General features: G+C 40.0%; 1 protein-coding gene across 3 annotated transcripts; it reads left to right on the plus strand.

Annotated features, from left to right (window-relative positions):
- Positions 1-740: 740 nt before the first annotated feature.
- Positions 741-12,869, plus strand: RB195_015587 (uncharacterized protein; the record flags this gene model as incomplete). Of its 3 annotated transcripts, none has more annotated exons than XM_064206367.1 (8): positions 741-761; positions 5,973-6,078; positions 6,173-6,249; positions 6,309-6,435; positions 6,765-6,858; positions 6,995-7,054; positions 7,538-7,612; positions 12,743-12,869. In XM_064206367.1, the coding sequence occupies 8 exons, from the start codon at positions 741-743 to the stop codon at positions 12,867-12,869; spliced, it is 687 nt and encodes a 228-aa protein (XP_064062247.1). The 3 variants fall into 3 exon arrangements, with proteins under 3 accessions (XP_064062247.1, XP_064062248.1, XP_013299366.2); XM_064206366.1 differs by lacking the exon at positions 12,743-12,869 and adding an exon at positions 11,113-11,122; XM_013443912.2 differs by lacking the exon at positions 6,995-7,054.
- Between the last annotated feature and the right edge of the window lie 4,850 nt (positions 12,870-17,719).

Here is a 17,719-nt window from a genome sequence, read left to right on the forward strand (position 1 = left end):
GTTGAAAAGGCAAATGTCACTGTTTTCCGTTTTTGTTGTGTACATATCAACTAAGAGATTAAATCGGTAATCTTTAAAGAAAATAGAAAAAAAAAAACTAATGGCTCGTCTGTTTCTCAATATTCAACACGGTTTAACATTTTTCTATCTTTGTTTTTAAGAAAAAAAAAGGGATTTTTCTTGTTACAAAAAACTTTCTTCTCAATTCGTTTAGACCGATTTCGTTTCTACTCCTGACAGGAACTGAGTACTATAAATCAACCTATGCCATTAGACTTGCTTAATACTATGAGGCAAAAAGTTTTGTGGAATTTTGTGCTGTATTAGTGCAGAACCCATTTTTATAGTGTACCCTCACGATCTCTGTTGCGGAACATATGAAATATTTTTCCTAAAATAGTCAGATCAGGGAAGAAAAATGAAGAAACCATGAAGTGAAGGTGAATCTTCGTACGGTTTTATCATAAACTGCAGATCTATTCTCTTCCGCTTAGAAACTAAGAAGTTACCGTATATGTGTTTACCTTTAACTACGCTCAAATATCAATTATTGAAAATCGTTCGCATGACTCTTTTCTGCCATCATAGCACTACTATCTGTGCTTGGGTAGATGTTTGCGGGTGTCCTGAATAGTTCGATGCCTTATCATTCGCTGAAAAACTCGGCATTCTTCCTCGCTGAGTTTGTGGACGACGACAGGCTTCGCATAAGATTTATGCTGTCTTTCTAACACGTTGACATGATAAATATTCCTGATCCGGTGAGTGTACAGTGATTTATTTAGATTATTATTTGATGACATTCTTTTTTTTTTGGTTTTTCGTGAATAGACAAACGCGTCAGTTTTAGATGGATTCCTTCTTTTTTTGGTGGATTTTAGCCCCTATGAATAAGTATTTTCGCGCGTCGTTCTAAAAGGAGAAAAAAATCTATGTTTAATTTCTTAGTCATCCACGTGCTAGCGGAAACTTGATGACTTGGTTTGGCAATCTTTTCTCGCGAAGAAAAATTCATCAGATGAAACTAACATCGTCAGACAAATTTCCATGAAATTGAACATTCCGAGAATACAAAGTTCAGAAAGCAAACATGCTATGAACTGTCCGTAACTGCACTTCTTCGATACTGCGGCTGAATTCTTATTCAAATATTTTTCTTTTTGTCTGTCTTTTTTTTTTGCAATATTAATGAAAAGTGTTGATGTAAGGGATTGTGAAGCTCTATCTACATCATTATCGCTTGGCAAGGATTTGTATCCTTAGAAAAAAGAATTTCTGTGAACTTACTGCATCACAAACTGAGTTACGTTCTGTTTGTGTTTCCAGTAAGAACGACTGGATGAGCAATTTAGTCCGGTAACCATTTTCTTCTACGTGATAGTTGTCTAGCTAACAACTTAAAGAGTATAACGGCCCAGCTACTCTTTTCATTTTCATTCCCTTCTTCTTTTTTCTTTATCAACGGGAGAAAAAACGTACTAAAATCAACCATAACATAATAGCGTACTTCTGGAAAAAAGGCGGTTTCGAGTTCTCTAAAACAAATTAGAAAATGGAGAAAGAGAAAGCATTCCCAAAATTACGTCACATGGAATTATTGTCGAAATTACGTCGTGAGTCTAACACTTTTCCAACCTACAATTTTCCATTCCCCTTTAATAAACTGGAATGTAGTCGGGTGAACTCACTGAGATCTTTGAAGCACTTCCAAATTTTGGAAGCACCGGTTTAAGCCGAAATTACGTTGCGCCGCGCGCTCAACGTCTCGTTGTGCTTTAATTTTTTTGATCGAACATAACATTAGCCATTTAGTAACCGTTGATCTGGGACCTAAAGAATGAGGCCTGAAATGCTAATAGAGCTAATTACTGATCCACCACATTTTTTGTAAAATCCAAAAAAAGAATTTAGATTATTTAGAGACTTATTTTACCGATTTCATTATTAAGTAAAGTGTCGTTTCGTTGCGGCTAGTATAAGCTATTACCTAGTTTTCAAAGCACCTTTCGTTTTTTGACCGCCTGGATGCAGTTACCGCTTTACCGCTAGAATTCAGTTCAAGTTTACGAAGCGAACGTTTGATTGCATAAGCTTCGTTATCGATTCATTTGGATGAGTCCACACCTGATAAGAGTGTTGAGTAATGCATTCCATACATGGTGAGCTTTTATCTATTAAACTTGGTCATGGGGCTATCTTAAGAGCTTAAGATCTTCGGATAAGACTATAGGATGGATTATCGCACGAGAATTAGTGTAGTGACCATGTCGTACGTCTGTTACTAGCTTCACCCCTAAAATTTTTGATTTTCTAAAAATTACGGACTTGTAACCATCTCGCACTTCTGGTAAAGAACAGGCAGAGTCTTGTAAACTTTAAAGAAAACTGTAAAAAGTAGGTGCATTGCTTCGTTATTGAAAAAATTACTTTTTCGCAGTAACAATACCTGTTCTATATCTACTTTGGACCTCTTATGAGGAACAAAATTATATAATATATGTAGGCATAGTAAGTATTAGGTTGAGTCGAAAGTTCTCGGACAATGTGGTAGTGATGACTTCTAGAGATCAACACTCAGCAAAGAGCTGAAAAAAATGGACGTGTGAGCTACCGTTTGATAGAGTGTAAAATTCTCTTCAAAGTGTAGGTTAACAATTACACTGAGCTAGTTCCTTTCCTGCCCCATTTCACCACACCCACCGTATTGCCCAGATCTGGCTCCCTCGGACTACCACCCTTTTTCCTATCTCCAACGTCATTTGGATGGTCAAGGCTTCCAAACCCGCGACAAGGCATCAAAAAGGCACTCAAGCAGTTCTTCAAGGACCAGTCCCCAGCGTTCTGGAGCAGAGGCATCTACGATCTGCTTAGACGTTGGCAGAAGACCATCGATTCCAATGGGGCATACTTCAAATGATTTACAGTTATCGTTTGAAAATTGCAAAGTAAATAAAAATATTGACAATTTGTCCGAGAACATTCGACTCAACCTAATAGAATATAGATTGGCCATAACTCTTAGAACAGAAATACACCCGTCCTGTATATTTGCGATAGTGATCGCATAGGATTGATATATTTGAAGAGCGCCCTGAACACTAATCCTTACGATGTTCTTCTGTAATGTTCACATTCTCTGAATTTTCCTCTTCTTTAGTTCTTTTTTTACACAAAACCGCTGATTATCCTGAAAAAAATCCTCCTTTATCAGTGTATTTTGATAGGACCCCAGCGTCACGTCGAACCTTCTAAAACTTTCAGCAGCGGTTTCTCGAAATCTCAAACTAAGAGGGTGAAGGGAAGATTTGTCGATTTCTGCAATTTTTAAGATCAGAGCACAACAAGTACGCTGATATACAGCATATTCGTCCTAATTGTATCCTACAGAAAAATAATTATGTGATTCAAGCGTACATAAAGAGTGGAAGAAACGATTTTGTTAGCATTTCAAGGAGAAATAAAGAAATTTTGAAATTAACTTACATAAGCTGTCAATCACAGTTTTTTTTTTCGGTCTAACACGTATCCGAACTATAACTCCTTATCTTATATTATCAGCGCTTGCGAAAACTTGCTACATTTGCACAACCGAACTGTCTCCACTATCTGCACTATATTTTATCGAACCAAAGTTTTAAAGCTAAGAAATGCTTGTTTTACGCTATCTCCGTCTGCCAAAGAAAACCTGAGACACGCGTGTTTCACCTTTCGAGACAGCATAACACCAAATTGAAATTATTAGAATCTTTCCACGAGTGGGTACGGTTAGGGATATAGTGCACGATGTAGTCGTGATCACGCTCAATTCTCCCTAACCGACCAGAAAAAAGGGGTGGGGAAAAAGGTGTTGTTGTACCGGATCCTCCTACGAGGCGCCTGATAACGTGTCACTCCACAAACCCAGGAATTGCGCTTGTGAACTTGGCATAGTTAATCTTATGGAGAGAGAGCATGAAATTCAGGGAAAAATCGTGGAGAGTAGCATAGGTTTAAAGAGCTGCCTTCAGCGGGTAGTGCTGCACAGTAATTACTTTATGGGCAGCATGCCACGAATCTGGGGTGTTACGGATTTCAGGTGGAGTATCCGAGTACGTGGTCGTAGATAATGGAGACCGGGTGGTTCCGCTCATCTCTCCCTGCATCACTGCAAGTAGCCGCCTCCAGAATGCTGTTTTGTACGACGCCATCTATTGCAACTCTCCACCCCTTGCGCCGCCTCCGCCCTGCGATTCGTCGGAAATCAATTCGGGCTGCCCCGATAGGCAGTAAGGCACGCTACGCGTGCAAAGGTGGCGCGCTGCAATAGAAGGCATCGTACAAAACAGCATCCTGGAGGCTGCTGCTTGCAGTGATTCAGGGAGAGATAGCGGAACCACCCCCTCCCCCTCTCCACAATCTACGACCCGGTACACGGATACTCCACCTGAAATCCGTACCACCCCAGATTCGTGATATGATGCCTTAAAGCAGCAAAATTATCAAATTGTGATTAGTGACCGCGTCTGCCTGCGATCGAGAGACAATATCAGCACCCCTCATTTGTTCTCGCCAGAAGAAATGACGCACGCGCCCCGCTAACAAAGGTTATACGTTATTAGGTGCCGCGTAGGGAGATCCGGTGCGATAGGGGTGTTTCTCACACCATTTTTCTGGATAATTAGTTGGGATTGACCGAGATCGCCCTTGTAGAGATTCTACCCTCAAATCCCTGGTATGCTGCGTTCAATCCATTCTGTTCTCCATCTTTCCTCACTTAAACGGATTCCATTTTCAAGGATTGATTTTAAAGGAGGAAATCAGATAAAAAATAATTGTAAGGTCCCTTCCTCTCCATTTTTTCCAACTTTACACAGCAAAAGGCTTCAACTGGTTGATAAAAAATGAAAAAAAAAACATAGTTTGTTAATATCCATAATATCAATAAGGTCATGGATGCTTCTTCCATAACTTGTTTCATTCATATCAGCTATGTTGTCTCCTTCCTTATTTCGATCTCATTATATCGATTTGAAAATTTAATCCCCTCAAGTGAAGTAAGTACCAATGACACTTTTAAGAACTTTCTATACAAATGCACTCAAAAAAGTTTTGGCTTTGGACTTGAAGGCAGCAGAGCACGGATCTAACGGGGTAAGGAAATCCGCGGGAAAAGGAGGAGATGGAGTTGTGGAGTTGTGGCCGTAGTCGGAGGGATCCGGGGTGGTCATCTCATCTCTCCCTGATCATTGTAAGAAAAAAACGGCGTGGAAGACTGAGTTTTTAACGACGATTTCGGTTGCCACGTGCTACCTTTGTTCACGTGACCAAGTGCGAACGGTCGAAAACCAATGAGTTTTTCTCGACTGGCCTATTTAAATAAAATAACTGAACAGGCCGTTGAAAGAACCGGAGTGTGTACAAGGTGGCATGTACCTCATAGGAGCAAACGCCGTTATTCATGATGATTGGCGAGAGATAAGCAAAAGCAGGACGGATCCCGCATCCCATAAGCCCACCTCCAGCTTCTCCTGCGGATTTCCTCACCGCATCAGATTCCTGGTACGCTGCCTTTAAAGACAGCGTTGCGGAAAACGTTATTTTGTTATGAGGTTCCCCTCAGGAGTGGATGGAGTTCGCAATGCACTTTGCAAAAGTATCACTCGAAAACGCAAACATTCCCAACATGGTAATTCCTTATTCCCGTAGGAATGGTGGGATGGATAGAGTGGGATTTATTTTTTGCACGCATTTACCTAACTAATTACGTTATTGTGTGAATTCGCCACCTATTCACTTCAATCACCTCTGTGGGTGTACGGAGTTGCATCGTTGGGAAAACTAGAATTTCTGGTGCCCCTGAGGCTTCCAATGAGAAGAGTTCTGTGTTTTCGCTGTCATTTTTGACAACTATCCTCATATCTCAGGCACCGTTGATGAGAAAAAACCGAATATTCTCCCAAAGTTGTCTTCAGGAAGTATTGTCCTTAATTCAGGATTTAAAAACGATCGTGATAATAGCGTCGTTAGTGTCCTATGTGGTATATAATATATTATTTTTGGTTGCACAACTCTGGGAAGCATTTGCTACGTTGGTTTTAGGTGAGTCTCTTTTTTTTGCGATAGCGACCCTCCTTTTAACCACATATGCAGTTACACAATTTGACTTCGTTTTTATCATCTTAGCCATTTTCAGGTTTGTATTATGCCTTAATATTTTACGGATACATGTATAAAAATAAAAAAGTAATGATGATAGGAACTGCTCTGCAGGTGAGATCAATCTTTGTTAGTCTCTTCTTCATTGTTACATGTCAGCATTTATTTTTAAGGCGTTGGCAACGGTCGTATTTTTTGGTTTGTTTGTATTTTTTATGGTAGAAATATTCACAGCACATTCTCTTGTCTACCATGTTCTTGTTTATATTAAAAATATGAATGAAAATAAGCGAGTTGAAGGTACGTGATTGCACATATCGTGTTATAGGGACGTAGAACGCCTTACTCTGCGTCTATGTGTAGTAGGGTCAAAACGACGTACGTAATTGCGTACGCGGGTGAGAGGATTCGGTGGAGCGTAGCGGCTAGGAGCGTGATGAAAACTTTGCTGTCACCACCCATCGCTGCTGTTTGTGAGGGTCCCAAGTTGGTTCCAACTGCCGCCTCCACCGCCCCGCGTTCCGAGCGCGTACGCAATTGCACCGCAACTGCACTCGTGATTCATGATTCGTTTTGATTCGACTATACTTCCATACTACGGTAGATTTCATGGTGCATTTTTGTTTCAGTTGCCCGAAACTGCTCTATTGCTATGACGATTGACAGCCTTATCACAGCTGTTCTGCATTTTTGGGCCCTGTATTTCTGCGTCAAGGAATGCAAGTAAGTTAATTTTATTTTTCGTCTGTGTTTAGATTTCTGGATTTTTTTTGTTTAGTTTAAAAAACTCAAAATACGGTGCATTTTACCATTATTTTAAATGAAGAAAAAATCAAAACCTAAGTAGCAACATCCACAGGTTCACTGAATCACCATGGATGACGGTTGTGAACGCCTTCGAAGGTCTACGATTTCAGCGGTAGCTGTAATCTTTGTGTTGTATTTGTACTTACATATTAAGCGCAGAAATTTGAACGTTGTGCTACACGCAGTAATTTCCTTTCTTTCGTTGATATTCCTTCAGGGAGCTACGTTTTTTAGTCTTAAAAATCTGTAGTAACAAAAACATTAATAAAAACATCAGTCCATAGCCAGCGTCATACATGTTTAACCAGATGACCGCGACGCGTTTGCCGCAATGCGCACTCGTTCGTTTGACCATATTCCCATATTCTTAGTGCTCTGTTCCGATGTCTGTTTCTTCATCGTTTCATCTTTTTTCAGTTTAATTAAAACTGTAAAGTAGTGGAAAATTTATCTGTCAGTTAGTCAAATCCGTAACAATCTGCTCAATTCTCCTAACATTATGTGCACAACGACAAATTTCCTTGCAATGTATTCAAAGCCAAAAATGTTTCTCGGTTCTGCAAATGAAGTTATTTCACATATTGGATACGTTAAGGGACCAAAGTGGAGGCTCATTGGAGACACCTATCGCAGCGATAGCAATCCATACAGAGCTGGAATACCCTGAACAGTAAGTTTGATATCCTTTTCAGATTCTGCTTTACAAGAAACATTTTTAAAGCAGTTTTAATCGTCTGTAGATGTTACTCGCATATAATTTGTGTCATTGTCGTGAACACCACATCATTTCTAGCTTTGTACTTCGTTTCGTTGAGCGCAAGTGAGGACACTAACAAAAAAAAGGAAACCAAGCATATTATGCGGCAACCGGAACGGGTTGAAATTATTCTTTGTTATCGGCTCGCTGTAGGTGAACTCCGAAGTATGGTCCAAGGAGCCTGTGGGCACCTATTTATTGGCGATAGCCTCTATGCTAAAGAAGTTTAACAACTCTGAAGCAGTAATAAGGCCAAAGTGGTTAATTGAGATCTCAATTTATTCTAACTAACGTCTAGTCTTCTTCTAATTTGAAAGTTTTCAAATTTTGGCACCTGGAATATGAAGTTTCTTCGTTGGTGTGCTTGAGCTACAGCCAATCTTTCCTTTTTTTAGTCTAAAGTTCAAGCCACTAGCCAGTGCCTTTTTCTTTGAACTTGTAATCGTTCGTGGAATGATAAGGCGTTCGAGAGAACAAATCACAGATGACGTTGATTTTTCTAAGCTCTGATAAAGACGATAAAAAAATCGTTAGCTATTATGAAAAAATATCAACACCAGTCTTGGCTAACCTTTGGTTATACTCCAAACTCTCATTTTAAGTTACACTAAGGAAGGTGGCTTACATGACTTATAGTCGGGTCAAAACTAAAAGAAGCAGGATGCGATTGCACGAGCGGTTGCGCAGGCGCAACGCAGTTCCCGGCCGCTCGGAGACGGTGCCACCGCCGATTGGTGTCAACTGCAATTTTCCACTTGTTTTCGGTCTTTTTGCCTCTTTTTCGAGTTTTTTCTATTTTCATGTTCCATTTTTCGTATTATTGTTATGTTCCCGTATTTGCCTTTGGTAGAGCGGTCTATATTGTATCTATACCATACTGGTGCCAAGCACCTGTGCTGAAGTTATTTGTGTCTCAACCTGATACAATATAGATCTGCACAGGAAAATCAAATACGGGAAAAATAAAATACAAAAAAAAAAGAAACCCAACAGATGAAAGAAAAGCAAGAAGAGCAAGAACAAGCGAAAATTGCATTTATCAATCGGCGGCTAAATTCTGGCAAGCTGCCAAGCAGTCCACTCGTAATTCGTCTGCAAGCCGTCGAGAACCGCGTTGCTCCATCGCAAGCGCTCGTACGATCACACTGTGTTTTATGCCGTTTTGAATCGACTATACTTCACCTAATCGCTAGCTGATGTTATCGCTTGACCCGATTAGACTCACCTTCGCTGAGGTGTGTCATCCTTGAACCCAGTTCTGCTTAAAGGCATCACTCCACGAATCTGAGGTGATGCAGATTTCAGGTGGAGTATTCTTATAAGGGATAGTAGATTATAGAGAGGAGGGTGATTCCGTCCGTTTCTTCCTAATTGCCGTGAAAAACGGCCCGGAAGATACGGCGCCGCACAAGGCTGGCGCCCTCCAGTCGAACTCCTTGTACGAAATAGTGCGCCAGAACATCTGAAGGCGTATCTTCTGGGCCGCTTTTTACGGCAAATAGGAAGAAATGGACGGAATCACTCTCCTCCCCATAATCTACAACCCCGTATACGAATGCTCCACCGGAAATCCGTACCACCTCAGATTCGTGGATTGATGCCTTTAAGGCAGACAACAACAGCGCATCTGCATCTATCAGTAAATTATGTATAAAAATATGTAACCAAAAATATTCTGCACCTCAAACGATTATGCTTTCTTCACGGAGTAGAATGCTCACCTGAACTTCTTACTGTTTCACAAAGGCGATGTCGATGTTGCGACGAAAGTTACAGAGTTACCGTTGTTCCCGCAAACTTCTCTCTTAAGCTTGCTAGAATTTATTGCGTTAATGGATGAGGCAAAGGTAGCAATCAATAAAATCAATCATTAGTCAGATCAGGCAAGCAGGAATCTGACGTGGTGCGGCGGATCTACAGCGGAGAGCATGAAGTTCGGATATTGCGGAACCCAGTGTGATTCCTCTCATCTTTTCCTGATCGTCGTAGAAAAAACAAGCCATTCTGTACGACGATTTCAGCTGCAACGCGCCGCATCCACGAACAAGCGCTGAGAATTGATGAGGTTTCTTCGCCAGCCTATTCAAGTGAAACCAACGAGTGGGCTGCCAAGGGCACCGGAGCAGATCGGCTAGCCACCGCAAGTCATTGCATTGGCCAGTGACACATTCGTGAACCTCAAACAATTCTGATTGAAGTTAATGTGGTGGGGCATCCCAAGCGGATTTATTAGCGCCAAATACTTTATCCCTTTTATCTTTTTACAAGTTAGTACCGTTATGCAATAGTTTTTCGATGATTCTTGCTGGTTTTTTCCATGTTTTTGTTTTTTTTTCATGTTTTCTCATAGTCTTTCACGTTCTCTTGCAAATTTTCATGCCACCTCCGATGCACTTCTTGAAAAACAGAACTCTTACCAGTTTCACTGCCTCGATTAGTTGCAAAAGAAAACCTAAAAGTGTCGAAAGTGCTCCGTTTTGACAATGTGACACCCTATTTTATTTTTAAAAAACGAGAATTAATAAAATGTAAAAGAATTAGAATGCGATTTTGTTGTGAAATGAGAAACTCTCTATATATCTATATCATCGCGCTTTTTCCTTTGAAAAAAAGGTCCAGAAATACTCAAAACCTTGTATTTGATGGTATTTTTCACTTTTTTTGATTTTCGATTTGCTGGATATAAACTTCTATTAGCTGCATGAACGACTATTCACCTTGACTCCCGTGTTCTTCGAACTGGTCGGGCGGGAGCAAGTGATTTTTTCATTTGTCCCGTTCGGGTTTCAGAGTCGCCCAGTGATTCCTCTTTTCATATGGGACATGAAGCGCATCATAATTTTCTTTGAAGAGCATCGTAAGGAAATCTGATCGTCGGATCGGTGGCCTTCCTGTAGTGCACTTAATATCCCGGGGAACCCAGTCGCTCACGGCTCTGGTCCAACGGTTGTCGTTGAATCCCATAACGTGTCCGGCCCGGCCCTTACTTTCCTTTCTTTGGCAAACGCGGCGGCGTCTCTGAGCCTTGATCGCTGACATAGAACAGAACTTTGGATCACATCTTTCACTTGCGTGAAGCAGGATACTCCTAGCAACACTCTTTCCTCTTCGTCAGGATTTTGATTGGAAGCGCATGGCATCAAAGACCTCGAAACATTTCCAGGCCTTTGATAAAGGCGAAGTTCTCGAAACGTCAGGCAGATAAAAAATTTCGCCAAATTCTCGTTGACATATCAGGAAAACATAAATCCAGGTTGCTTTTACTTTTTCCAGCCGTTTAAATGGAACAGTTCAGTTGTATGTAAAAGATGTCCCATTGTTCTCTCATACTATCATGCCATTCATTTTCTTGATGATTCTCTATCGAGATTGTCCTGTGATAGACATTTTTTGAAATTTCGCACATTTTTCAGAACACGTTGACTGCCACGAGACAAACATGTACCGTTTCTCCAGAATAGGTTCTTTTTTGTGCATATATCGGTTTTATTTGTGAGAAACGGATTTATAATTTACAGCAACTGTGAATTTTCCCGAAACACTTCAAACAGAGTACTTTCGTATCTACTGCAAATGGTTCATTCATTATTATTCATTATCACATACAGTAATTGTCACATTCTTGCCAACGTTCCTTTCAAGTCTGTTATCTTCGATAAAATATTGTTGTGTTCTTAGTGTTATAATTCTCTTCAGCGCTGAATAGAATGAATTTATCACTTAGGATGGTTTAAGTCATAAGTTCACGATTCCTGCAATTAATTCTCAACACTGTATGTTGAGTTTTGTTTTTTTGTTCGCTGGTACTGCAATAAACATAACTGCGTATCACGAAAATTCACTTCCGGAAGGTTTAATTGATAGAAGTTGAACGTGTGGAAATAAATGCTTGGCATCCTTGTCTGAAAAATTGTGCGGGATGGTGGACTGAAATTAATGCTAGTGGCAGTCAACGTGTCAAATTTTCAAATTTATCGGGAAAGGAACGCATCTATCAGTTTTTGTTTACAACCCATCATATTGCTGGTAAAAAAGAACCACTTTTCCGTGAATATTTCAAAATACACATGCGTAATCGTTCCCTTTTGAAAATGAGCAGCGTGAGAGCCATTTGCGCTCTGATGTGATTCAGAAGTGAATGTTTGAAAATTTCGAAAATTTCCTAAGGCATGTCGAAATATACTGAACTCATAAATTAAGATAATTTACCTTACTAAAAAGTAGAAATCAAAATGTGGAAAAATCTTTTCAAAAGAATTTTCCAACTAACAAAACACTTCTGAGATGGGAATGAGGGCAAAATAGAAAAATTTAGAATTATTGAAAGAAGTCATAGTAATCTGAAATATTGAACTTCATGGGAATCACTAAAATATGCAGTTTGTTAGGTTTTCATTTCATTCGTTAGTCTTAGACGAAAACTATGCATTCGTTTATGATTCTTTCTGTACTTTTCACTATCAGCAATACATCAAACCATCAATGTGGCTAATAAGGAAACTAATTAATTCTTTAAAAAGACAACTTTTTTTGCAAGTATTCAACTAATCTAACTAATTATTACTCCATAGAAAATAGTTTAATGTAATGAGATATACTTGTAATTTATGTGCGGGCTATTCTGTAAGAAACCGTCGGAATTCTTTGAAGTTAGCAGAATCAGTTCTGAAAAATAACAAAATCGAAACAACTCACGAAAGTAAATGAGCCGCTGATATCAAAAATTCAGAAAAATCAAAAATTTTTGAAATCTTCTCAAATGTGGGTTAGCAGGTAGAAATATTGAGATGTAAGAGATGAAAACACATATGTTATATATCTTAGCATTTGTCCCTGAGTGCAAACATCGGATTACTGTATTCGATGTGAGAAGAGAAATGTAGTCATCGTTGTGAAGTTCTGTTGCCCCGAAGATCATTTGGCATCGTGATAGCACGACGATAAGTGAATAGTAATTTTTTTGTACACTGTATGAATAACAACTAAAAGAGATGATTAATTTGTTAGTAATGAATGAATCTTCAACAATGTTTTTATTTTCAGAACAGATATTCCACGACTTCGTACCACTTCGTACGGTGAAATTGTTGGCGTGGAATCACGGATTGGAAGAGGACGACTTTCTGATCGTCACAGATCCATGCCTACGACAACACGTACCGCATTCTAAGAAATCTACTTTTTTTCTCCTCGTTTTGTAAAAATGTACGGAAATTTGTACGGTTGGACTGATTTGCTTTTGTTTTTGTTTTTTTTTTGTCGTTTTGTTTCCGGTTAATTGACATGCTACTTTAGACAGATATTGATTTCGGCATCCTTTCAGCGATAACAGTCGCTTGTGAAATTGTTTATGTATGTTTGAAACGGCTTTATTAAAGAGATTGAACATATTTGAAAAAGTTGTACGACTACAGTGTAATTTTTTAGTACACGTTCTTCTTTGGACATTTGCTGGTTTCAATACATCCTTTGTTTTTCTCAGCATCCGATAACCATACGTATCCTGGCGCACAGAGACATTGCGGTGGATTCAGCACAACTATCGACAGACATCGAATTTTCTGAATGACTTGATTGGATTTGAATCTTCTGTGGTTGTTTCCTCAATGCACCGCGGCTCAAAGTTCTAACGAAAAGTACGCATTACAAATACATTACAAATGCACGTATGTAGTAGGAATTTTGGAAAAAAATTTATTATGAACCGTAAATTATTGAGGGAAATGGTACCTGCTTATAGCTGGCACAAGTGTAAGGACCGCATACTTGTTTGGTTGTCGAGCAGCGTTCGTTTTGTTTACACGGTGCTGAAAACGAGAATTCGGTACTGATCACTATTGGGATCGAATTTAAATTTGTCCCCGGAATTTACATCGCTCTTAAATTCCTACTCCTAGAAGGACACCCTAAGTTCCGCGACTCAAGGTCTGGAAATTTTTTAAACAATCAGTGAATAATTATAACCGCACTCTGTTCATTTGATTGAAAAGGCAACAGCACCTCAATTTCAATTTCCGCTTCTTGGAGATGTACCGGTACAGAAAACTTCACTAGAAAAGAACACTTTATTTATTTTAATATTTCATCTGATTTACTTTTATTCTTCTTCTACTCCACTCACTTATTTTTATTTAACTTATTTTTATTCTCATTCTCTTCCACTTATTCATTTATTTTTATTTTATTATCTCAATTTTCATTTTGATGCTTTATTTTGTTTATTCATCATTTAATAATTATTAACTTATTTTATTTTTACTTAATATCTTTATCGCAACTTTTTATTTTGCTGATAAATAACAACTATTCACTCACGTTCACAGACTGGAACACTCTCTTGCCCGAAAGTCGTGATAACAAGCACTAAAATCGTTCTTCAATTTTAATTACTACTCAAAATTTCATGTTGTTCTATAAATAGCTCTGAACACACCTGTAAGAAGAAATTTAACTAACATGGCTGCAACGGGAGTGAAAATAACCGGCGCTTATAAAGTGATGAGTGTTTTTCAGTGTGACCAGTGGGAAAGGCGACAACAAAACTGTGTAGCTCATTGCAGTTGTGAAGCGCAATAGGGAACAATATGTTACGCGATAGCGATTATTACGAATGCCAGGAGATGACTAGAAAACAATCGGTCCCTGACGTTAAGTTCCCATACGTTGTTCAAAAATTTAACAATGTATTAAATGGAGCCCATCAACCTGTTTTTGGTTCTTTTTTTTTCAAACCGAGCAAGAGAGGAAATGTTTCTTCTACCTCAGGAAATTTTCACAACGACTATTGAATGAGGTTCCCAAGATAAATGCGTATGATACGCAGATTCGATTGTGGATGCCTTGTTTTTTGTTTTAGTTTTTACTCTTGGCGAGTTTTACAGTTTTTTTTTACAGTAACAGTTTACGACTTTCTAAAAACAGTGCGGAATATGAGGAATCATTCGACATTAACGGTGAAGTCAAATAAATTAATCATTGTGGATTTGAGAAGAATAATGAACCTCCGCAATGTTTCACAGCCTCATATAGGTGTGGAAGTGACTCTGAGTATATATAACTACGATCCACAGCGAAAGTAGGTTTTCTGGCGGGATCTTCCAAGTTGAAAGTTGGATATAAGTTCGACATTTCCGACTTCGGAAATCGGAAGCCTGCCTAGGAGTGAACAACTGATAAGATTCACCGCCGTCTTGGCAAACATGTCGCAAGGTGGTTCTGATCCAAAGCGAGGACCCGGGGTGGAAGCCAAACTCACCGTTACGAGGCTGCTTGATATGGAGCAGAATTCACTTCCCGCTCCAGAACCTCATCTGCCGCATCGCTAAACACACACTGGACGCCGCCGTCTTAGACTTACATCGACCAGTGAGAGGCGATCAAATTTCAGGCTGCTCAAAACGTCTTTGATTTAGGACCAAAGCGAAAAGTGCACGACTTCCCATGTAGACCTTCATAGACATTTCTCTCACAACGTGAGAACGGTATCCTCAGATGGCGACCCACATGTTCTGTTTGGAAATGAAGAGCTGATCAAGTTCAACGTAATTGTTTTGCAAGAGACCAAGAGCAGACGGAGCGATGTGTGTCGAACGAAGTTCCGTCACGAAGGATAGGAGTGTTGATTCCGTTGTGCCTCCACCTCGTCAATTTTCGCTGTGATCTTGTCACACCGTCCGACTATTGTTCTACTCTCCTCTCTACGACACAAATCAATGAGCATCATCATCCACCGATACATCGGCAGCCGATGAATCCGAATTGGACGCACTTTATGAGGAACTCGAATACATGATCCGCAAAAGTTTTCAATTCAAAACAAGGAGGGACCACAGAAGGAAATACAGGATCGGAAGATTTCGATTAGGAGACCTGATAAAAAGGGCAATCATCTCGCCGGGCATGAGGTCTACCACGCTCACGTAACGTCTCGTATTACCATCTTGTTTCAATGATAATTTTTTCCGCCTATCGAAATTACGATGACTCAGTCGCAAGATAGAAGAGAACATTTGCCATCGGAAACAAACGAGCGAAGAAAACGCATTCAACGATTGCACATTCAGAGACCCTGATACAGAGAGATTGACAGATCGAGAAGTATCCAAATATGGATAACGTCATGCTTCAGAAAGGACCCTGGGCTAAACGTGCTTCGCACGGTAATCTTGGGTCGAATTCCGAGAATCGCCAAAGAATCCTTCGAAGTAAAAAGGATTGAGGATTTATCCGATTGCATCACACACACTGCTGGCAAGTATGAGCAGGTGCAGAAAAGCTTTGCATGAGGATCTTTTGAAGTACAGGCAGAAGAAAATTATGAAAGCAATGTAAAGAGCAACAAATTCAAAGAGATGTCGTAGGAGCATTCGCGAACGTACTGTAATATCATGCTAACAGCAGATTTGCACCTCTTCTTGTGATGACAGTAATCACAAGAAGGTTGTGCTCAAACCCTTCTGTCAACCGTCAACTCTTCTTTCAACCCGAACATCTTCGCTGGTGAAGTCTATCTTCTTCGAAAGTATATGGTGCGATTAAGAGGATGAGATCAGGCACAACTCGCAAGCCTGATTTCATGTCAGCAGAGTTTTTCGGATTGGTGCACAACCTCTTTATGTAACTTAACCCTCGCACATAAAGTTCTGTCTTGAGAATGGACTAGTGAAAGAACTCGTGAACTGTCTCTATCCGTACGAAAGCTGACAGAGATGCCTCCAAACTACCATCCGATATGCTTGCTGAGCGTCATATATAGAGTATTCACAAAGATTTTCCTCATGTGCATACCACTAAAGGTCCACAAGAAGAAAAAACTGGATGCCATCACAGCTTCGGCTGCATAGATCACATCCATGACGTGAATGTTCGTAGAGTTTTGCCGGGAATATTATCTGCTCCTTGATGCAACCTTTGTCCTTTATGGGAAAGCCTTCGATAGCGCAGAAACGGGTCGTGTATCTTTTAATAATCCAAAATCGCTCAAACGCCTCGGATTGTTAGGAAAAAATCCTTCAATGAATAATGGAAATGAATCCTTGTCAGTAACAAATGAGTTCTTGCTGTTTGTGCCGCTTTGTGACCTGTAGCCACCTCATACTGTGTGTGTAGATCAGAAGTTGTGGTCGTCGCTGGTGATCCTACACGGCAACATTCATTCGTAGGACTAGTTTCAATGTACATAGTTTCCTTCTACACTACTTTGAAGGATTATCGAAACAATGACCCAGGGTAATGTGATACCTGACGTAATCAAAGGCATTACCCCACAAATCTGAGGTGGTACGGATTTCAGGTGCAGTATTCTTATACGGGGTACTAGATTATGGAGAGGGGGTAATTCCGTCCATTTCTTCCTAATTGCCGTAAAAAAAAGGCCTGGAAGATGCGGCGTGTGCACACGGCTGGCGGGCTCCAGTCGAACTTCTTGTAGAAAATAGTGTGCCAGGACGCCCGCAACCGTATCTTCTGGGGCGTTGTTTACGGTAATTAGAAAGAAATGGACGGAGTCATCCCCCCTCCTCTCCATAACTTAGTATCCCGTATACTCCACCTGAAATCCGTACAACCTCAGATTCGTGGAGTGATGCCTTTAAATAGCACATCTTACAGCGTATAAAACAAATCGATATACCTGAGAGTTCAATATGAAGGAGCAGCGCTTACAAAGTCTGGACCTTGTTCGCTGTCTCTGTTCTACTGCGCCAATACGAGGTCTTCCCGTCGACATACAGCGCATATCTGCATCTTGGAACTCTTAATCTACGCCACTGTCATGTTGGAAGCGGCCGATTGACTGCGTTGCAATGATTCGCTTGCAGTCTCTGTGGAAAAATTAAAAAATGTGTGATCCTGTCGATTGCCATTTCTAGCTAGTCTTCTCAGTATTTCTATAATACTGGGGGCGCCTGTGCTGATGTCGACAAACTTGCGATTCTGGTGTACTTTAAGCCAAAAGGAATTCTTTTCCTATTATGTTAAACACTGATTAATATGTTGGGGGATCCCAAAAGTAAACAATTG

This window comes from Necator americanus, chromosome V (genome assembly GCF_031761385.1).
Source record: "Necator americanus strain Aroian chromosome V, whole genome shotgun sequence".
In the NCBI taxonomy this organism is placed as follows: Eukaryota; Metazoa; Nematoda; class Chromadorea; order Rhabditida; family Ancylostomatidae; genus Necator; species Necator americanus.